Raw genomic sequence first — 23,327 nt, forward strand, 5'->3', positions numbered from 1 at the left:
TTTGGCTTCTGCTTTATTATATAAAGCCCGATGATAAGCTGGGTTGCCTTTGGCATTCATTTGAAAATGTACAAATAACGTCATTGACTTCTTTTAATATATAACTGTTTTGTACATGAGGCAATCAATTGAGTATATGCAGGAACTACAACAAGGTCTCTTAAAAGATTGATATTTGCTGTGAATGAGGTCACAGGGAAATGTAAGATTTATAGATAGATATTTTTAAAGATAGATATTTCCTCTATGCCATGGAGGAAAATACAACCTGCAGGTGTTTTTCAGGGTTTTATTTCATATCCAAAGTGACATTGAGCTGTAAACATCAAACCAGTATTAATCTCATGGGGATCACTCGTGTAAACATTTGTAAAAAGTTATCAACAATCCAATACAAACAAACCTCTGACTCTCCATCAGCCACACAAACACCTGCAGCGCAAAAACCTCTGGTTCAGAAATAAATACAAGCGATGAGCTGGGTCCAGTTGTCCTGATCATCAACACGAGGCACTAGTCGGACTCTGCCCCAGAGATCTCAGGTGGGATCCTCTCTATGGACTCTGTGGAGGAGCTTCGGGACTGTTGGGACTGAGTGGCTTGGGAGGCTTGAGGACAGTCCACCCCAGAGTGCATCATGGGTAAGTAGATGTCATCCATATTTGGCAGTACAAACACTTTCTGGAGAAAGACAAGCAAAGGGTTGTGAGGAAAGCTGAGAAGATGCCAGAACTGGAGGTGCCGTTGTTTATTTAAAAGATTTTTACCTGAAACTCGTCCTGCAGTTTCTTTTCAATCCACTCGGTGACGTGACAGAAAGTCACCTCCCGCTCTCCTAGTTTGGGACGGACGTGCAGATCCAGCTTGGGGGGCACGCAGAAGCTGTACCTATGGAGAAGATCATAACAGTATACGTATCTATATTTAACTGCTGTTTTCAGTCTCCTGTCGTCTCAGTGCTCTAAACAGTCCCATCGCTCAGCCAGAAGGGATTGTAGAATAAATAAATGTTCTTTTGGCAGGAGGTGAGATGCGAAAAGTGAGTCATGCAACAAACCCAACATGCTGCTGAACATGAAGCCATTTGTTTTTGAATTCCCATTATTTCTAAAGCTCTAGTGCATTTTTATGACATGCAGAGAGACCATTTCAATATATATATATATCAGTGCCAGGTCGTTGATTTGGTACCTACGCAAGCTGTTTAGTTTAACAGCTGTTTGCCGTGCACCCCCGCACCAGAAGCACATAACCCTCTTTTAACAAATTAGTCATCAGTAAATCCTGAGATTCAAGATTCTCGCTCCACTAAAGAATCACAGCACATGTTAATATATGTAAATACCTAAACATAAGAAAAGCGACTGAACAGGAACAACACGAACAAGGAAAACTGTTAATTGCATTTAACATTTATTTTTTCACTGTCCCAGTTAAAGCCACAACCTCAATGCAGTAAGTCCTAATGATGAGCAGTGCAGAGAACCTGCTCTGATGCCTCGTGTATTTACCATATCCTGTCCGTAGGAGGCGGCGGGATGTTGACGACCAGAGTCCCCGACAGCTCTTGAACCTCCACAGTGAGCAGCAGGGGCGTGTTGGACATCTCCTCAAACTTCTTCTTAATGAACTCGTTCTCTGTCGCCTTCTGGAAGTACTTGGATTTAGTGATTTTGTCCATGAATCTCAAAATCTTCCGTCCAGTCTTTCCTCCCACTGTGCTGTAATGCAGGATTAGAAGAGGAGAGAAGAGGAGATTTAGTATTCAGACGCTAAAGTCAGAATCTGAGGCTGAAAATGTAAACGTAAAGGAAAGCAACAGCCATTTGGAGAGTGATGTGAGTGCAGTTTAGTTTCTGCTTTAGAAAAGTGAGCACGGAAAGGGTAAATAACACTTCAAGGTGTCGCTACTAAAAGTTACACTTTCTCCATTTTGAATGAGCTGAATCACACACAATTAGCAGTCGATGGTACATTTGTGATATTCTTTAATTAACGTTACCACTTTGAACATTTTTTTTTTTTACATTGGATAAATACAAAAAGTTATATTAGTACTTAGTATTGTAATGTACAGTCATACTAGCAGTATTTTCTTTTCATAAACACTACTTGATATATCAGTATTTACCCATCAGGAGCTGGTGTGGGTCCTTTCTCCCCCACTGGAGCCTGAGGCTCAGAGACAAGCAGCTCTTCCTCATCCGATGAACCCGCGCTGGAGGACTCCTCATCACTGTCCGCCAACACGCTGAAGATGGGCCTGCAGCTGGGACGAGAGGAGGCACGGACAAGTTAGGGCCGGGCGGATGGATGGAAAAATTACAGTCTGCATGTGAGCATCAGTCTGACAGAATCTTTGAGCAGACAATATGGACAGATGCTCATACTGCAAAGTCAGTGCATGCGGCTTGAAAAGATTAACAAACACAAGTTTTCTTTCTCTGTGTGAAGCTTCAGATGCTCCACAGACGGCTAACGGAAAGCTCTGCCTGGACTGTAATCCCCGCCGCCGCAGGGCGACGCTAATCAATGTAATGTGGAGCTCTGCCCTGTAGATCAGAAACATGAAGGATAAAGGGATAGAAAGAGAGGTGTGTGTGTGTGTGTGCTATATGATCTGGATTAAAATACAGGATTTACTGTCATGTGGGCTATCACCCCTACTACTTGGCCTGTGAATATGATGAAATACACCTATAGAAGATGTGGAACGTGTTGGTTTTTATTTTAAGGGTCCTTAAAGGGCAGATTACTCATTACGAGTAGAACTACTCAGCCTGCAACTAACAGCTGGAGGACGTCTTCCTTGGTTTTCAGTCAGAGCTTAGAGAGTCTGAGAAAATACCCTCGTCGACGATATCAGGCGAGGAAGGACCTGGAAGCTATTGAAATGCATGATGGGGATCGGAGGCTTCAGAGCCTGAGAAGCCTAATGTTACAACAAGTATTAAACATCGGGATATGTATCTGCCTATATTACTTCCATTTTCAACAAAAAAAACTACATATGATATAAGAATCAATATAAAATGACAGAAAACTTTATCTATAGCGCTCACCTGCATTACTCAAAGAGACTGATGCTGGTAGTGGTCGCTACTACTAATACTACTACCATAAATGATACTATCACATTATCTTATACACAAAAGGAGGTTTAGAAGAACTGGGAACAGACAAAAAGCAACAAATAGAAAAAACTATTCATAAAAGGCAGGTATGATGTGTGTGTGTGTGTGTGTGTGTGTGTGTGTGTGTGTGTGTGTGTGTGTGTGTGTGTGTGTGTGTGTGTGTGTGTGTGTGTGCGCGTAGCGTGTTTAGTGCTGACCGTGGGCTACCGGTTTCAGTCGTGCAGTCCGCATCCTGACCGCCCTCTTTACCCAGCTTGGACAGGTTGAATTTTGTCTGCAGGGTCATCTGCAGGGCACCGGTGTAGACCAGCTGCAGCTCCACCCACAGGCCTGCAGGGGGCAGCAGGAGGAGGTCAAGACCAGCGCTTTAAAAATCAAGACAGAACTCACACACACGCTCCGTGGTGGGCAGATTAAAACAGCTTTTACAGTGATTATCAAGCCTTGAAATTAAATATAAAACAAATTGCGACGGATTTAAAAATCCCCTTTAGGAGCTGAGAACAGGATAATTGGTTGACAGGCGGTTGTGTAACAGCGAATTGGAGTGGAGGTCAAAATCACGGGGTCGGGGCCATGCTGACACACTTTCCTCTCGTCATTAGGGGCATTGTCTGCCAGATTGCCTGATTTAAAAACACACACACACACACAAGCCAATGCTGAAGGCCGTGGCGTAACGACTCTCCTGTGAGATTACAACAGGATAACAGCGTCTGATCTGATACCCTGCAGTACTCAGCTGTCATCACATGAGCAACAAGTCATCTCCTCACTTAATCTTTTGCACGCGTTTGCATATCAGGTATGTGCATGTTTCATAATCTCCAGTCTGCACTCACCTCTGTTATTGACCTCGGGTCTGGAGGTCGTCACGATGTGTGGCATGGAGCAGCCCATATCCAACTCAGTCAGAGTCAGCTCATTCATGAAATAAGGCAGCTGGAAAATATGATTAATGAATAATATTAAATGCATTGCATTTATTGTTAACCATTTCTGTGACACAGCAACTTTTGATAGGAATCTGCTCGCACTCTGATGTTGCTCAGCTTCTTCTGGATTTTGCGGGAAACCACGTCAGCCCAGTGCTTCTCCCGTAGGAAGTCCCAGAAGATTCGACCAATTAGAGCGTTCGCCCACGCAGTCTGGCCCGTCCCAGGCTGCTCAGCTTGATCACAGGTACACTGGGGAAAAACAGGCAAATTATTAAGAGCTAGACGAAGGACAAGAAAAGTGAAGGTTTAGTACAATTTAGAGCTAAAAACAGAGGAATAAATGCTGAATGTCCAACTTTACTTTCTGCTTTTCCAAACTGTTCCTCTCTCGAATATCCCTCCCGCCTCACTTCATTAGCTTCACCTAAGTGTATCTGCAAGCAGGACTTACATTAACTTTGATAGTGGGACTTGTCTCTGTGCTGCCGGCTCCAGGACTAGAGAGGGGGGTCACCTCCTCTGTGGCCAGGAGACGGGCCATGTAGCTGGGGTAGTCCAGCAGGGAGAGGCCCCTGGAGCTGCTGGAGGTCTGACTGAGAGGAGCTGCAGGGACGCAGGGCACTGGAGACGTGAAGGGGGCTTCGTCCTCACTGCTGCCCACTCTGCTGCAGCCTCTGCTGCTCGGCACGTTGCCTTGGGCCGCAACGCTCTGTGCCACCGCCGGGTCACCTGGGACAATACCTGGCAGCATTCGGGAATCAATACATACAAGGTGTCACTTTGCCTTTCCCCACGACCAATGTTACTGTTTCTACTATGAAAGAAGCATTCCTTTTCCCTTTAAACCGTGTGCAGCCGTCCTTTCATAGACAGGCGTTTGAAGTTGTAAATTTTGATGCAATGGTGGAATTGGTGTGGAAGTTGGCTTTCGACAAAATGTCCCACGTTCGCTTGTTGCTTTGACCGGAGCCAGACATGCTGTTTCCCCCCATTTACAGTCTTTATGCTAAGCTAAGCTGACCGGCAGCTCAATGCAAAGACACAGGAACGTTATCAATGTTCCCATCTAACTCTCTGCAGAAAGAAAATAAAATGATCTTAATTTCCCAAAAGGAGGTTTGACTGACGACAGATCATAAGACTGATGTGTTTTATAAAATGCTTCCTTTCTTGCAGCTTCTCCCTGATGCCTTCGTCCTGTCCTGTCAACAAACAACTGTGAGATCTGTGTGTTTCCTCGAAAGGGATTGGTTTTGAAATGCAAAGAATTGGAGCATGTAATCCATAATCCACACATATATAGCATTTGTATAGATGCCTTATCTGGAAGCCCTCTCTTCTCTAATGCATTATTAACGTGTCTCATACCCGATCTGGACACACATCTGCCGGGCCTCTGTCTGTCCCTCTCCTTCTCCCCATCTGTCTCCATGGACGCAGACAGGAAGTGACGGAACCACTCTTCTTTCTCTCTTCCTGTGCGTCCGAAGAGGTAAAGAGTGGCGGGAAGGTCACAGACGTGTTTGGAGGAACTCTGTTGAGGACCGGCCGATTCAGCGCCCATCTCTTCACCCTGACTCTCCTCCGACCTTCCTCCGTCATCGTCCCGGGAGTTCGATCCCCCGGCCACTTGGATGCAGATGGGATACTTTGGATTCCACATCCTCTTGCGAGCCAACACAGATGGCTGCAGGAATACCTTCAGGGAACAGTGGCAGAGTTGTGTTGTGTCAAAGTAAAAGAAATGAGTCGTGCAGTCAGATGTCCCATTTATTTGTTATTCATTAATTTTGCGAAAAAGGATTTAATGTTTATTGCTAAATAAATTTCATTTCAATTCATGCTTTTCTCATCAATGCATCAATTAGGAAATATCCTATGCATTCATTAATTGTAAAGTGAACACTATCACAGCGTTGGATAAAGTTTACTGAGGCTCTGCCCTGCATACGATATCATGACATCACCAGAATACCAAAATATATCACGCCTTCCCTTTCGTGTTGATACCATTCAAAAAGATACAATGGCCTCAGATACAGAAGAAACATTCCCGCATCAAAGTTACTTAGTCATCATACTTGGCTCTTCGCAAGCTGAAAGGAGCGAGACTTGACGAAGGCGGCCTCGTGGACTCTCTCGTCGTACGTGGCCCTGCGGCTGATGTTGTTACGCGGGGAGTCCAGACGGAGACGAGAGCCCTCGAGGGCGGCAAACACGGAGTGAGTCAGAGCTGGATGGTACGTTTCTGGGTCGTAATCGTGTATCTCGTTCATCCAGCCCTGAAAAAGGCAGAAAAAGTGCAAATGCAATCAACTCCATTCACAGTTGCGAGTAAGTAATAAACGTGGGATCTGAAATTGTTCCGATCTTGAAAGACATGTTATGATGCATGGAATCAGCCTAAAAGTGAAGTAAACAGCAGAAATGATCAAGTGTGTCTTTCTGTTGGCACAACGATCAAACAAGATACTTTCTCCTCTTTGGATTTCAACACAATTTATTTTTAACATGGACAAATTAGTTGTGGAAGAAATGCAGCGTAGAAAGCGGGTCTGCAAGCGGAGAGAGGGTTAGTCATTAAGTGTGGCTTCAGCCGCATGGGGTCAGAGACCCCATGCTGGAAGCACACTTCATGTTCTCCTGCGGGCTTATTATTAGTTGGAATGCTGCAAGCATTCCAACTATTGTTCTTCAAATCTTTATTAAACTTTTTATTAGTTGGAATGCTGCAAGCATTCCAACTATTGTTCTTCAAATCTTTATTAAACTTATTATTAGTTGGAATGCTGCAAGCATTCCAACTATTGTTCTTCAAATCTTTATTAAACTTATTATTATTATTCTATTTCTTCCATCCGTATTTTGGACCTCTTCAACTCTTTCATATTTTCAGCTACAGAAAAAAGTTCAATTATAAAAATATTCAGTTACCTAAGGACACGATGGCTAAGACCTTTCATATTTCAGACTTTTCAAATCTTTGAAATATTAAGCTTTTTATGATTTTTTTTATAATGGGACCCAATGGGGAAATTTTCAAATCATCTTCAACTTCAAACGTTTACAGTTTCTTCATACGTTGAGCTTGAGACAATATTTAAAATTTCACATGTTGACAAAACCTTTAGCTATTAATCTACGCTTTTACATTTTTCATATTTTCTCAATTTTCAAAATTATTCAGCTTTTTATAAAAAAAAAATGAATGGTTTCCAATGAAGAACATCTTCAAATCCGCTTTCAACTCTTCAACTTCAAAAGGGAAAGACTCTGTCATGCCTTCAACTAGAGACACCATTCCACCTTTAAAATGTTGACAAAACGTTTAGCTGTTATTGTATTACTCATCTTTTTGATATCTCCTGTAGTGTTTTAACTGTAGGCGTTTTCGTTTTATAGTTTTTCCGCACCTTTTCTGCCTTTCTCATTATTGTGTGTTGGGCAGCTCACAGCGGTGACGTCAGACTCCAGAGCGAGGGCACTTGGCGATACACATATTTTAAACTTGCTCTCTACTCCAAACCGTATACTCTTTGGACATAATTTATAGCTCAAAACGTTGGAAATCTTGTCTTCTGCCGTAAACTGCGGTCGATAGGAATCCAACAGATAAGACGTGTTGAGGTCCGACTGAATGGGAGAGCCGGTCCGTCCCCAGCAGCAGCCCTTTGGTCTGTGCATCTACAGGCAGCAGGCACGTAAGCGGCCGCACACGCGAACGGGTCGCGCACATGAACGGCCGTGCTCGCGCGTGAACGTGTTATTATGGTCGCGTGCACGTTCGTGTGTGTGTGCGCGCGCGTGTGTGCAGGTCACTTTGGTTATAGACGTCAGGATGAACAGCGTCACTGACGTTCACGTTCTGAGGTTTGACGGATGGTTTTGTAGACACTCAGTAATATCAGGTCTCTCACCACCTGCACCTGTAGATCAGTGGTTAGCAACTCCGCCTTAGGAGCAAAGGGTCAGTGGTTCAAACCCCACCTATGACAGATTTTAATTTTTCAAAAAAACTTTTTTTTTTCTTCTGTTGGACTGGACACTGTGGCGGGCCGGGTCGTATGTTTGACACCCCTGATTTAGATGATGCAGTTTTCCTTTCAACTTTTCCAATTATACATTTAAACGACAATGATTTTCAACAGTTCAATGAAATGACTTCGAACTGTAACATTTTTCAGCAGGTATTTTGCCTTTTTTATATTTTCAGTAATGATTTGCTATTTATTTATATATTCATCTATTCCGCAATTTTCAGCTATATTAATATATTCAGCTGTTTTTACATATATTCAGCTATTCTTTCATTTTCAAATATATTTAGCTATATTTAGCTAATTTAAGCTATATTCCACTATGTTCAGCTATATTCAGCTATTTCTTTCAAATATTTCAGCTATAAGCTTCAGCTTTTTGCATTCCAACGCATTTTCAGCAGGAAATGCTCTTTCTAGTTAGTTGGAATGCTGCAAGCATTCCAACTATTGTTCTTCAAATCTTTATTAAACTTATTATTAGTTGGAATGCTGCAAGCATTCCAACTATTGTTCTTCAAATCTTTATTAAACTTTTTATTATTATTCTATTTCTTCCATCCGTATTTTGGACCTCTTCAACTCTTTCATATTTTCAGCTACAGAAAAAAGTTCAATTATAAAAATATTCAGTTACCTAAGGACACGATGGCTAAGACTTTTCATATTTCAGACTTTTCAAATCTTTGAATTATTAAGCTTTTTATGATTTTTTTTATAATGGGACCCAATGGGGAAATTTTCAAATCATCTTCAACTTCAAACGTTTACAGTTTCTTCATACGTTGAGCTTGAGACAATATTTAAAATTTCACATGTTGACAAAACCTTTAGCTATTAATCTACGCTTTTACATTTTTCATATTTACTCAAATTTTAAAATTATTCAGCTTTTTATTAAAAAAAAATGAATGGTTTCCAATGAAGAACATCTTCAAATCCGCTTTCAACTCTTCAACTTCAAAAGGTAAAGGCTCTGTCATGCCTCCAGCTAGAGACACCATTCCACCTTTAAAATGTTGACAAAACGTTTAGCTGTTATTGTATTACTCATCTTTTTTGATATATCCTATATTGTTTTAACTGTCGGCGTTTTCGTTTTATAGTTTTTCCGCACCTTTTCTGCCTTTCTCATTATTGTGTGTTGGGCAGCTCACAGCGGTGACGTCAGACTCCAGAGCGAGGGCACTTGGCGATACACATATTTTAAACTTGCTCTCTACTCCAAACCGTATACTCTTTGGACATAATTTATAGCTCAAAACGTTGGAAATCTTGTCTTCTGCCGTAAACTGCGGTCGATAGGAATCCAACAGATAAGACGTGTTGAGGTCCGACTGAATGGGAGAGCCGGTCCGTCCCCAGCAGCAGCCCTTTGGTCTGTGCATCTGCAGGCAGCAGGCACGTAAGCGGCCGCACACGCGAACGGGTCGCGCACATGAACGGCCGTGCTCGCGCGTGAACGGCAGCACACGTAAACGCCCACTAACGTGAAACGGCCGCGCGTGTAAACGCTCGCCAACGGGTGCGCCCGCGCCTCAACGGCCGCGCGCGTGCACGGCCGTGTGCGCGCGAACGGCCGCGTTAACGTGTTATTATGGTCGCGTGCACGTTCGTGTGTGTGTGCAGGTCACTTTGGTTATAGACGTCAGGATTAACAGCGTCACTGACGTTCACGTTCTGAGGTTTGACAGATGGTTTTGTAGACACTCAATAATATCAGGTCTCTCACCAACTGCGCCTGTGGATCAGTGGTTAGCATCTCCCGCTTAGAAGCAAAGGGTCAGTGGTTCAAACCCCACTTATGGCAGACTTCAATATTAAAAAAAACAACTTTTTTTTTTCTTCTGTTGGACTGGACACTGTGGCAGGCCGGGTCGTATGTTTGACACCTCTGATTTAGATAATGCAGTTTTCCTTTCAACTTCTCCAATGATACATTTAAACGACAAGGATTTTCAACAGTTCAATTAAATGATGTTGAACTGTAACATTTTTCAGCAGGTATTTTGCCTTTTCTATATTTTCAGTAATGATTTGCTATTTATTTATATATTCATCTATTCCGCAATTTTCAGCTGCATTAATATATTCAGCTGTTTTTACATATATTCAGCTATTCTTTCATTTTCAAATATATTTAGCTATATTTAGCTAATTTAAGCTATATTCCACTATGTTCAGCTATATTCAGCTATTTCCTTCAAATATTTCAGCTATAAGCTTCAGCCTTTTGCATTCCAACGCATTTTCAGCAGGAAATGCTCTTTCTAGTTATTATTCTATTTCTTCCATCCGTATTTTGGACCTCTTCAACTCTTTCATATTTTCAGCTACAGAAAAAAGTTCAATTATAAAAATATTCAGTTACCTAAGGACACGATGGCTAAGACCTTTCATATTTCAGACTTTTCAAATCTTTGAAATATTAAGCTTTTTATGATTTTTTTTATAATGGGACCCAATGGGGAAATTTTCAAATCATCTTCAACTTCAAACGTTTACAGTTTCTTCATACGTTGAGCTTGAGACAATATTTAAAATTTCACATGTTGACAAAACCTTTAGCTATTAATCTACGCTTTTACATTTTTCATATTTTCTCAATTTTCAAAATTATTCAGCTTTTTATAAAAAAAAAATGAATGGTTTCCAATGAAGAACATCTTCAAATCCGCTTTCAACTCTTCAACTTCAAAAGGGAAAGACTCTGTCATGCCTTCAACTAGAGACACCATTCCACCTTTAAAATGTTGACAAAACGTTTAGCTGTTATTGTATTACTCATCTTTTTGATATCTCCTGTAGTGTTTTAACTGTAGGCGTTTTCGTTTTATAGTTTTTCCGCACCTTTTCTGCCTTTCTCATTATTGTGTGTTGGGCAGCTCACAGCGGTGACGTCAGACTCCAGAGCGAGGGCACTTGGCGATACACATATTTTAAACTTGCTCTCTACTCCAAACCGTATACTCTTTGGACATAATTTATAGCTCAAAACGTTGGAAATCTTGTCTTCTGCCGTAAACTGCGGTCGATAGGAATCCAACAGATAAGACGTGTTGAGGTCCGACTGAATGGGAGAGCCGGTCCGTCCCCAGCAGCAGCCCTTTGGTCTGTGCATCTACAGGCAGCAGGCACGTAAGCGGCCGCACACGCGAACGGGTCGCGCACATGAACGGCCGTGCTCGCGCGTGAACGTGTTATTATGGTCGCGTGCACGTTCGTGTGTGTGTGCGCGCGCGTGTGTGCAGGTCACTTTGGTTATAGACGTCAGGATGAACAGCGTCACTGACGTTCACGTTCTGAGGTTTGACGGATGGTTTTGTAGACACTCAGTAATATCAGGTCTCTCACCAACTGCACCTGTAGATCAGTGGTTAGCAACTCCGCCTTAGGAGCAAAGGGTCAGTGGTTCAAACCCCACCTATGACAGATTTTAATTTTTCAAAAAAACTTTTTTTTTTCTTCTGTTGGACTGGACACTGTGGCGGGCCGGGTCGTATGTTTGACACCCCTGATTTAGATGATGCAGTTTTCCTTTCAACTTTTCCAATTATACATTTAAACGACAATGATTTTCAACAGTTCAATGAAATGACTTCGAACTGTAACATTTTTCAGCAGGTATTTTGCCTTTTCTATATTTTCAGTAATGATTTGCTATTTATTTATATATTCATCTATTCCGCAATTTTCAGCTATATTAATATATTCAGCTGTTTTTACATATATTCAGCTATTCTTTCATTTTCAAATATATTTAGCTATATTTAGCTAATTTAAGCTATATTCCACTATGTTCAGCTATATTCAGCTATTTCCTTCAAATATTTCAGCTATAAGCTTCAGCCTTTTGCATTCCAACGCATTTTCAGCAGGAAATGCTCTTTCTAGTTATTATTCTATTTCTTCCATCCGTATTTTGGACCTCTTCAACTCTTTCATATTTTCAGCTACAGAAAAAAGTTCAATTATAAAAATATTCAGTTACCTAAGGACACGATGGCTAAGACTTTTCATATTTCAGACTTTTCAAATCTTTGAATTATTAAGCTTTTTATGATTTTTTTTATAATGGGACCCAATGGGGAAATTTTCAAATCATCTTCAACTTCAAACGTTTACAGTTTCTTCATACGTTGAGCTTGAGACAATATTTAAAATTTCACATGTTGACAAAACCTTTAGCTATTAATCTACGCTTTTACATTTTTCATATTTACTCAAATTTTAAAATTATTCAGCTTTTTATAAAAAAAAAAATGAATGGTTTCCAATGAAGAACATCTTCAAATCCGCTTTCAACTCTTCAACTTCAAAAGGTAAAGGCTCTGTCATGCCTCCAGCTAGAGACACCATTCCACCTTTAAAATGTTGACAAAACGTTTAGCTGTTATTGTATTACTCATCTTTTTTGATATATCCTATATTGTTTTAACTGTCGGCGTTTTCGTTTTATAGTTTTTCCGCACCTTTTCTGCCTTTCTCATTATTGTGTGTTGGGCAGCTCACAGCGGTGACGTCAGACTCCAGAGCGAGGGCACTTGGCGATACACATATTTTAAACTTGCTCTCTACTCCAAACCCTATACTCTTTGGACATAATTTATAGCTCAAAACGTTGGAAATCTTGTCTTCTGCCGTAAACTGCGGTCGATAGGAATCCAACAGATAAGACGTGTTGAGGTCCGACTGAATGGGAGAGCCGGTCCGTCCCCAGCAGCAGCCCTTTGGTCTGTGCATCTACAGGCAGCAGGCACGTAAGCGGCCGCACACGCGAACGGGTCGCGCACATGAACGGCCGTGCTCGCGCGTGAACGGCAGCACACGTAAACGCCCACTAACGTGAAACGGCCGCGCGTGTAAACGCTCGCCAACGGGTGCGCCCGCGCCTCAACGGCCGCGCGCGTGCACGGCCGTGTGCGCGCGAACGGCCGCGTTAACGTGTTATTATGGTCGCGTGCACGTTCGTGTGTGTGCGCGCGTGTGTGCAGGTCACTTTGGTTATAGACGTCAGGATTAACAGCTTCACTGACGTTCACGTTCTGAGGTTTGACAGATGGTTTTGTAGACACTCAATAATATCAGGTCTCTCACCAACTGCGCCTGTGGATCAGTGGTTAGCATCTCCGTCTTAGAAGCAAAGGGTCAGTGGTTCAAACCCCACTTATGGCAGACTTCAATATTAAAAAAAACAACTTTTTTTTTTCTTCTGTTGGACTGGACACTGTGGCGGGCCGGGTCGTATGTTTGACACCTCTGATTTAGATGATGCAGTTTTCCTTTCAACTTTTCCAATGATACATTTAAACGACAAGGATTTTCAACAGTTCAATTAAATGATGTTGAACTGTAACATTTTTCAGCAGGTATTTTGCCTTTTCTATATTTTCAGTAATGATTTGCTATTTATTTATATATTCATCTATTCCGCAATTTTCAGCTGCATTAATATATTCAGCTGTTTTTACATATATTCAGCTATTCTTTCATTTTCAAATATATTTAGCTATATTTAGCTAATTTAAGCTATATTCCACTATGTTCAGCTATATTCAGCTATTTCCTTCAAATATTTCAGCTATAAGCTTCAGCCTTTTGCATTCCAACGCATTTTCAGCAGGAAATGCTCTTTCTAGTTATTATTATTCTTCTTATAGTCAAACCACTACTCCTCCCAGAGCGTTGCCAGCACATGCGCAAAAATTACATCGAAACGTGCGGTTTGCGCGGGAATCGTGAGGTATGACTTTTCTAAGAGATTCGCCCGTACGTTTTCCCGAAAAATGCAAAAAACATAAAAAAAATTTCACGAAACGTTCGTAGAGGGTGGCGCGCCAATTAACAGAGTGAGAAGAAGCGACAGAAACTGTTAAAAAAATAAAACGTATTTTGTCTTTACTCCCACAATGTTCACTCTTCATACACCATTGTTGGATAGAAACGTTGGAAATCTTGTCTTCTGTCATAAACTGCGGTCGATAGGAATCCAACAGACTCAGACGTCTTGAAATCGGACTGAATGTGAGAGCAAGTCCACCTCGCTCTGCCATCCGCCACCATGTTAAATCTCCCTCCAAAACCACGTCTCCCCTGAAGCTCGTACCTGATTTGTAAATCGCCCGTACAGACACATGTTTTATCGTACAGACTCGCCAGTCACAGTATCTGTTCATCAGGTCTTCCTAACGCTCAATATGCGATATCGAAGCAATAGTGGCTTTTAAAGTACCATTTTTTTTAAATAGTTTGAAAGGAGTTCCACAGTATTTAGGTCTATTAAGCTCAGCGTAAGGAAGTCCCTTTGAAGTCATCACCATGGCAACCTTTGATCTAGCGACCCACAGGTGTTCTCGTTAGGGCAGTTTAACAGACACGCAGACACTTACACACGCACACACAACACAGATGACTTCTGTCTCTCTGTCTGTTTGTCTCACACACACAGACACACAGACACACATACATACACACACACAAACAAACAAACACATACACAAACACACACAGACACACAAACACACACACACAAACACACACACACAAAGACGTTTACGTGTGTTTTATATTGTGTAGTTGTCAACACTGTGATCATTAATAAGGTCATATGATATTTCATATACGTTTGTGTGTGTTCAGGACGTTCAGTAGTTTATTTCCTTAAGTCCACAGTCCAGTCTGCCTCTAATCAGTCTGCTGGCGCTAACTTGGTCACCATGACGACGGCAGCACACAGGTGCTTCATATCAACCAATCAGTTTAACACACAAACCAACTCAAGTGCTTTGGAGGAGAGACGGGCGTCAGAAACAAAAGCTATATATTGCGACGTCTTACGGCAGTAGTAGCCACACTTTCAAAATTTCTTGCGAAATTTTCTAGTTCATGATAATGTTACTTGAGAATATGCATGGAATATAACAAACCCCTTGATCAGTGCTCCCAGACAACACTTCTGTTCTGTCGTGCTGTTGTCAACAAACTTCACCAATCAGAGGATTTATCAAACCAGCAAACTGAACGCAGAACAAATCTAGAGGTATTCTAGTTTTAGCCATTTCGGGGAACATTGTCATTTGCTTTTTTGCTTAAACGATCAGCAAAGTTATGTCAAAAGTTACATTTATGAACTGTTGTTAGGGAATGACAGCCTGCCGCAGTGACTGTAATATTATCACCACATGTTAAACCATTTTGTTATCAAGTGAGCTTTAGAGGTGCTGGTAAGTGTATTTTTGCTAGCTAACTGCTTCCAGTCTTCATGCTAAGCTAAGCTTATTGTCTCCTGGCCTTTAAGCATCATAGGGATATATGAGAGAAATCCATCTAAATCTCAGCCAGTAAGTGAACTTTTCAAAACAATTTCTTTACTATATAGTCACTTACTTTGGACAATTCAAATTCAGATGCATTTTTGTGTGTCATTTTTCTGGCTTTAAAATACTGTATAATAAAAAGATGAAGAAGCTTCGTTCAGTCTGAAATATATGCTGAAGTGTTCATTAGGATGGCTGAAAGTGAACTGAATGATGTCATAGGATCCCCTTTATGATCTTGATGCTCCAATTAACTCATAAACAATATATTACTGACATTTCATTTGTACTTTATTTATAGCGGTGTCAGTCTCTGCCCTCGTGATAGGAGTTTGACTCTTCTCAGTCTGTCGCCTCATTACCGGAAACCTCCCAACCCCTGCAGTTATAACTTTCCCATCACAACAGCCGTCGGACTGAAACCAATCCGCTAATGACCAAACAAGGGAATTATCTCGACACCCAGACAGTAAATCCCCCATTCTCGACTACTGCCACCTCACTCCAACCCACAACTGCCTCGCACCCAAACAAATTACAGCTTCCTCCTGCCTATATCCTCCACTAATGGCCTCCGGAGCTGACAGCGTCTGGGTGGAAGCTGTCCTCTCCAGTAGCGACGTGTTTCAAGCTCAGCCAGAACGGCAAGTACCGCCGCAGCTCTGATAGGTTTTTTTTAAAAACTTTTAATTGCACTCTGTGAATTGTATGTTGTTATGTGACACTTACTAACGCTTTAGACAGTGAAAGAAATAGTCAGGTGGAAATACTCAGTTGCTTAAGTGACTTGACACGATGTCCTTTCAGAGCAAATCAACACGGGTGAGAACTAACTACATGTACTCTTGTTACTGTAATTGGAGTAAACATGCTTTTTAAAGTGAATCCCAGTATCAGATGCTTTCAATGAGTTTAGTTTCTCCCTGTGTCCGGTCTTCGTGCTAAGCTAAGATAACTGTAGCTTCCCACTGGACAGACAGGCACAAGAGTGGCATCAATCTTCTCAGCTATTTCTCGGCAAGAAAGCGAACTAATGTATTTCCCGAAATGCAAACTAATACAACAAGGCTTGGGTGGCTGAAATAAATGAATCAATAAATGAAAAGTGCTCAGGTGTTTGATGCAAGACATGTTGAGAAATGTGCTCGTATTGGACCGAGACAGCAGTGGCTGAAAATAAGGTGACAACAAAAAAAAAACACATTCCTCCGTAATGACTCATCACATTTACCTTGAGGCTGTCAGGCTCAGCGCTGACGGAGCCGTCTGACGGGATCCCCTCTCCCAACAGGGTCGGCGCTGGTCTGTGCGGAGGAGTCGAGCAGCGAGACCTGGGCGAGCCCATCCGGATGAGCAGCAGTCCCAGTAAGAAGCCCAGCGCTAATCCCAGAGCCAGGCCAGAGAAGTACGGACTGAGCGGTAGGATGAAATAGCCGTAGGACAGCACTGCCACACAGAATAAACTCCTGCGTGGCAGAGGATGAGGCGCTTGAGAAAGGTCAGAAGTCCTAACCGGGGGTGCTGCCGCGGCAGGCGATCTCCTCGGCTGCCCGCGAGTCTCCACGGCCAATACCCGCATCACGTCGCCGTCTGTGCATATTTCCAGCTCCTCATCCCTGTGATGTTGTCTGTGGTGATGCACAGGACAGGAGCCACGCTGGCCTCTCACCGGATGCCTAACAGAAGGCCAGTCAAACACAGGCGAACCCTCAGCCTCCGTTTTTCTGGTGTTCCTCACAGGAGACTCAGAGAGAACTGTGTCCGTGCTCCCTTCACGCCCCAAACCTCGGGAGCTGACCGGGTGAGGCCCCTGGCTTTTACACTGGTGTCTGGGGCTGCCGGCGCCCTCCTCTCTCATGATCTTACTGAACATGTTGCTGAAAGGCTCGTGCACGGCCTCTGAGAGCTTCCTCTTGGTGTCCTCCAACTCCATTTTGAAGAAGCTCCCTCTCAGACCCTCTCCGCCAGGGGAGTGGGAGCTCGGAGAAGGGGGAGCAGTGCGAGAGTCCCCGGTGCTGCGGGTTTTTGGCTGGGTGAGCTGCTTCCACACGTGGAAGTTGAGGCGGGAGTCTGACTTGGACTGCGACACCTCTGGCTCTGAACGGGAGATCTCCGTGGAGATGGACTTCACGAGGCTGACGATGGGCCTCGGTCTGAGAGTGGAGCTGTCTTTGAACTCCAGCTCTGTGGAGAGGGACTTGACCAAGCTCGCAAGGGGTCGGTGGGTGGGGGAAGAGGAGCTCGGGGAGAGGAAGCTGGGGCCAGAGGCGGAGCAGCTGCCCAGAGAGCCAGGGTCTGAAGGGGAAAGAGGGACGTGGAAAGCTTGGGACTGCAACTGTCTGTCGTCCTCAACAGAAGGCTGCCTCTCCTTGGAGAGAGAGATGGAGGGGTAGTCGTCATCGTGGTCGAGGGAGAAGATGAGCTCACTGTCGTCCAGACTGTCCCAATCTCCCTCCGTCCCAGTCAGCTGGATCACAATCCCTCGGGGGAGATGCCTCTTGGCGCCAGCGACTGGGGAGAGGCCAAGCGACGGGCTGTGCGCCTCCTGGAGAGGTCTGCCACCTCTTCTCTTCTCACCCTCACTTCTTCTGTCCCCGTTTGTTCTTCTCGCCGCCATTTCTTGACTTCACATTACACAGCCAAGGCACCTGAAAGAGAATAAATGAAGAACACTGTCAGCTACATTAATAAGCAGAACAAATAAAAGCAGCGAGAGAATGAGCCACATCGAGAGAGGAAGGGCTTCTTCTCCATGCTTGTGACTCATTTTCATAGAAACCGCTTACCTGTGCCAAGCCTGCATTAATGTGACAACGTCACGTCGTAATCTGTTGACTTTTGATCCAAATAAGCACCTCTCCCATAGCTGTCGCTTCACGCACTAAATGGGTTTTAGAGGTATGTAAAAATAGGCATGACAGACTGTCTCCCCCAAATTTTGCACAAACTAGGGCAGCATAGTCTTGGATGTAATGTCTTTTGGGGCTGATTGGCTATATATAAATATAGAATTGGTTCAATTTCTGTGCTTTCTTTGTACATGAAGATGAACTGGAAAATCATAGTTTGAGGAGGGATGCAGCATTTCAGGACAAAGCAAAGAGAAGTTATTTCTGGCTTTGTCCAAATTGTTATCTCCGAACAAATACGTAAAAATCATGGGGATAAAGGCATTCCCTGCTCACCCTCTGTAGTAGTATTCAGCACGCCATCTCCCAAAGAAAACAACTCCAGTGTCTTCCAGCCTCACCCCCTCCAGAGCTCACTGTCAGCCGAGCCACAACCCTCCCTCTGGTGTCTTCTCGAGCTGTTTAAAGAGTTACTTATGTAACTCTGAAATGAATCGTGAGGGGAGTTTAAATTTGCCTTCCTTCATCCACCTCCTGTGGCTTTTGAAACGCATTATCCAACCATCGCCTACTGACTTGTAAAAATGATGCCAACACAGAACAGAGAGGCGTGTGTGTTATCTGCTGTCATTTTGTGGGAGACGAGAGCAGCTTGTGTGCATCACCGGACACAAGCTGGGAAACGGCGCGCCCAGTTGGGACCCTTCCCCTCGCTGTATCTCAGGGTCAAGTGTAAGGCCTCTTGCAAGTCAAACCCTACGTCTGACCGGTCGCATTTACGTAACTGTATTACAGCGCCGTGTGGCACAATTTCAACCAATTCCCCAGCAGCTGGTGGATTCTGACTAATCTGCTCTCACCCAAAATGGTTGGTGGGGAGATAAACCTCACAGACACACATGCAGCCGGGCAGCATTAGACCTTCATCACAGCTTTTCACGGGGTGGGAAGGGGGACCAGGACCTGCTGCAAAGTGCCAGAAAACAAACACATGCGCTCACACGCACATGAGGCAGGCTAAACCACTGTTAAGCTAACAATATTGTGTCCAAGCTAATTTTGTAGAACACTATGACAAAACTGGCCAATGTTGTCATAGTCTCTGCTGTATCTGGACTCCACAGCTGCTGTTTTTTTTATTACTCATCGAAATGTTTATTTATTTAGTCAGCTGAGTCATCATTTTTTGCATAACCTCATGTGGATATGAAATACATGGAAGAATCAAATTAACAAGTTAAGGAAAATCTTTTGGCCTTGAGTGTTACAATATCCGCTTTAAACAAAAGCGTGTGTTTGACGCCACAGTATCAAATGAGAAGAAGAGCATGCTAGCAGTTCTGTGAGGCTGTATACAGCATGTACAGTGCTTTGAGCTCAATGCTCACATCAGTATGCTAACACAAGGACAATGTAATAGTTTTGCAGGGACAATATTACATTTACCAGGATTACCATCTTGGTTTAGCGTGCTAACCATTGCTAATTAGCACGTACGGCGAAGTAAAACTGAGGCTGATGGGAATGCAATTAGCTTTTGCTAATAAGCTAAAGGAGTGTACAAGATGGTGCAGCTAAAAAAAAGATGTTATTACAATTCATCCTGTGGGTATCCATTGAGTAATCGAAACAACAAACCATGTTTACGCTAGTGAACACATCGATGGGATTAATCACCAACCATGAAGGTGTGAAATTAAATATTGATTTTAATGATATTGATCGATAGAGCCACAAGGCTAGCATAGCGTTATTAAGTAATACATGCATCATAAAGACTCAATTCGATGGAGGTAATGTGTAGTGTATAGATTACTGGTTATTTTTGAAATGTATTATTATTATTTAACTGTCAAAAGTCACAAAACTGAGTAAAACTTGGACAGTATAACCAAAGAAAGGCAAGAAGGAAGAGTGGGGTATGTGGACTGTAAATATACATATGCAAGTATTTTTTTTTATTTTTATCAAAATCTGCTTGATTTTGGGTCTCCAGGCAGATTCTATTTGTGGGCGTCATTTCAGGTTCCTTAACCAGCAGCATGCAACGCTTAATGACACACTGTAGAGTAAGAGCTGGTAACATGCTCCATAAGGCTGCGTGTGAAGTACAGCGTGATCATGTGACCAATGTAGCACGAAACACAGCAAACATCTGCTCTGAATGCACTGCGACGTGTTTGATCAAACCTTTCTCAATCAGTGAAATCATCAGCCTAACAGCATATCTGTTGCTGAGTGAGTGAGTGTGTGGGTGTGTGTATGTGTGTGGGTGTGTGTATGTGTGTGTGTGTGTGTGTGTGTGTGTGTGTGTGTGTGTGTGTGTTGCCATGCACCCTCTGATCAGACACGAACAGTAACAATCTCAGATTAACATAAATGCAGGGTTTTACTGTGAAATCTGACAAATCACACAGCTGGATTATGGGCTAAACCAACATTTGGTGGGGTGTGTTTCCAAGATAGCTCATCCCCCCCCAGTGTTGATTGGAGCTAATAGTAACATCACAATCCTTCAGAGTACAGTGCTCTTGTTTATAGCTTGAGGTCAGATGCTTCTGCAGGATGCAGGGGTCACTGAATGTTTTGATGAGTTTGAACATAGATTTTAACCAATAGGTATCATGTTATCACTTAGTTCTTCAAATAGTGCACATATGCACATAAAGTCCACACGTACATAAGCTGAGCCTGTTGGACCCCTGTCAAAAAGTTGCAAACTTTGTCTTATAGCTTCTCAAATGTGAGAATTTTCTCTTTTTTTGTTGTTGTTGTTGATTATATAAAACATGCAATTAAAATATGGCACATTGAAAATTGGACACCTTTTTCTCTAATTTCTGATATTTTACTGCAAATAATTGCAAGAAATAATCAACAGATTATAACATAACACAACTACTTGTGAGTTGCAGCGTTACCAGAGTGAGTAAATGAGCTGAAACAGATCTGAGAACAAAATCATGAGGGTCATATTACAAAAAAACAATGCAAACAAAACAACACATGGCTATGTGCTAAAATTCACTTCACTGAAATCAGTTCAACACTTCCACCTTCACCCCCAGAGCTGCACCCTTTCTCTTTCTGGACGACTAACATGCACGAGACAAGTGTGACTTGTAGACATGACATGAAGAAGTTCACCATCAGTGCGCACTGAGACCCAGGCAAGAAGCATTCATGCAGAATGTGCAACCCTGATGGTGTTTTGCAAGAGAAAACTAGAATAACAACATGAATGGAGATGAGTAATAAAATATACTTACATTACAAAATGATTTGCATGGAAATCTGACTAAACCCGCCGACCAGGGATGTTGTCTGCTGGCTCCCTCTCCATTTGTGTGCGCAAGGACCGCGGAGTGAGAAATCTCATCTCTCTCTCTCTCTCTCTCTCTCTCTCTCTCTCTCTCTCTCTCTCTCTCTCTCTCTCTCTCTCTCTCTCACTCTCTCTCCCTCTCTCTCTCTCTTTCCCTCCTTCTCTATCTCTCTCCCTCACAGTCACAAACACATACCTCCCCTTCACCGACTGCCTGCATCCAGATGTGTCACGCGCTGCCGAGCATCACAGCTCACCACCAAACCGATTATGAAGAGCATGGCCGCGCTGCATGATAATCCAGATTAAGAGTCCTGCAGCCCCAACAGACGCGCGAACACAAAACTCACCCACACTCCCCTGCATCCAGAGTGTGGATGCTGTCTAATTACATAAAACACGGTGACAGATAAAGTTCAGCTTGAGGGTTAGTCAAGTTCTCAACTGGATAGCATACATGCTAAACTGAAGTACTCAAGTATCCAAAGTATTACTAATAGGTCCACTTTTGTGAGTCCAATGGCAAAAAGGGTGGAAATACTCCCGTGAGAATAAAGAAAGGAAGAAGAGGATACACTAATGAGTTTACCTCCCATCTCTCTCCTGCCCCTCTTCCATCTTGGCCTACATAAAACACACAAGAAGCCCTAGAAATGACAATGTGAAGAACGGGCCGAGTGGTGTGCAGGCTGCAGCTGGGTCGAGAGACAATAACCCCCATCCATCAGCGACTGGAGGATGTGCTCCTGAACAGTGTGGCTGGCTGCATGCATGACTGACAGTATCACCCAGGACCCCATATTACAGGAATATACGCACAGAACATGTATCTGTTGCCTTTGTATGAATATGTTCTGATAATGTCTTTATACTGATAGTTTAATATGTTTGTGTTTAAGCAGGATCTAAGCACCCAGGGCCTCAACATGGGAAGAAAGTTGCTTTTAAATCCACACAGGGAAAGCCAAACACAACCAGGACAGTAAAAGAAAAGAGGTTAAAATACTGACCCACCAGAGGTCCATTGGAATTGTGCATGCTGACCTTAACAACGCTACGGTTGTGGACCGCCGGCTGCAGCCACTGAAAGTCAAACTGACTTTGTCCTGACTCGTCCTGCCTGCTGCTCAGCCGGGAGTCTGTGTGGATGGAGAGACCACCTGGTACAGAGCGCCAGCGCTCGTGCTGTATATTCCACTTAATGAGGCCGTGGACATGTGGTCTCTGGACCTAATAGTTGCAGAATTGTATACCGGAGGATGGACGAGGATGTGCTGAGCTGTATCAAAGAGACTCGGGGGATGAGGGGGAGGAGGGGGGGGGGCAGCAGAGAAAATGCTGGATAGAAGAAAAGAAACACGGAGCAGTTTTAAGAACCCTCCCTCCAGCAGATCTTGAGCAGGTGATGAAGATGAAATGAGGAAACCACAGGGACCAGCATAGATCAGCACGTCAAACCCCCAGAGGCTCTGCAGCAGTCTCCCATTCGGAAACCTGCACATTGATCAAGGACTTAGGATGCTGAGTCGTATCAGACATGCAGGACCAAGCAGCGCTCTGGAACATGTTAACCTCCATACTGTTTGTTACTGGTCGTACGAGACCAAGTACAGCTGCAAAGCATGCAGCAAACTCCCCGCAGTATATTGTAGTGAGTAAAAGAATGTGTTTCATTTAACGATAAGTTGCCTCACTTTAAAGCAACAGGCTTGATCAGTGATCATTTCTTAT

The 23,327-nt window shown here is 43.2% G+C and overlaps 1 protein-coding gene across 1 annotated transcript; it reads right to left on the reverse strand.

The window, feature by feature from the left end:
* Nucleotides 1-98: 98 nt before the first annotated feature.
* tex2l (testis expressed 2, like) lies at nucleotides 99-21,658 on the reverse strand. Its single transcript, XM_068583815.1, has 12 exons — nucleotides 21,544-21,658; nucleotides 16,657-18,073; nucleotides 6,154-6,354; nucleotides 5,441-5,771; nucleotides 4,524-4,813; nucleotides 4,172-4,321; nucleotides 3,977-4,076; nucleotides 3,332-3,464; nucleotides 2,132-2,269; nucleotides 1,512-1,721; nucleotides 768-888; nucleotides 99-681 (listed from the first exon to the last, which is right to left on the reverse strand). The coding sequence occupies exons 2-12, from the start codon at nucleotides 18,040-18,042 to the stop codon at nucleotides 514-516; spliced, it is 3,228 nt and encodes a 1,075-aa protein (XP_068439916.1). The 5' UTR covers nucleotides 18,043-18,073; nucleotides 21,544-21,658; the 3' UTR covers nucleotides 99-513.
* Nucleotides 21,659-23,327: the final 1,669 nt, after the last annotated feature.

Source organism: Clinocottus analis, unplaced genomic scaffold (assembly GCF_023055335.1).
Source record: "Clinocottus analis isolate CAN_PGR_092001 unplaced genomic scaffold, fCliAna1.0.p SCAF_19, whole genome shotgun sequence".
NCBI classification, from domain to species: domain Eukaryota; kingdom Metazoa; phylum Chordata; class Actinopteri; order Perciformes; family Cottidae; genus Clinocottus; species Clinocottus analis.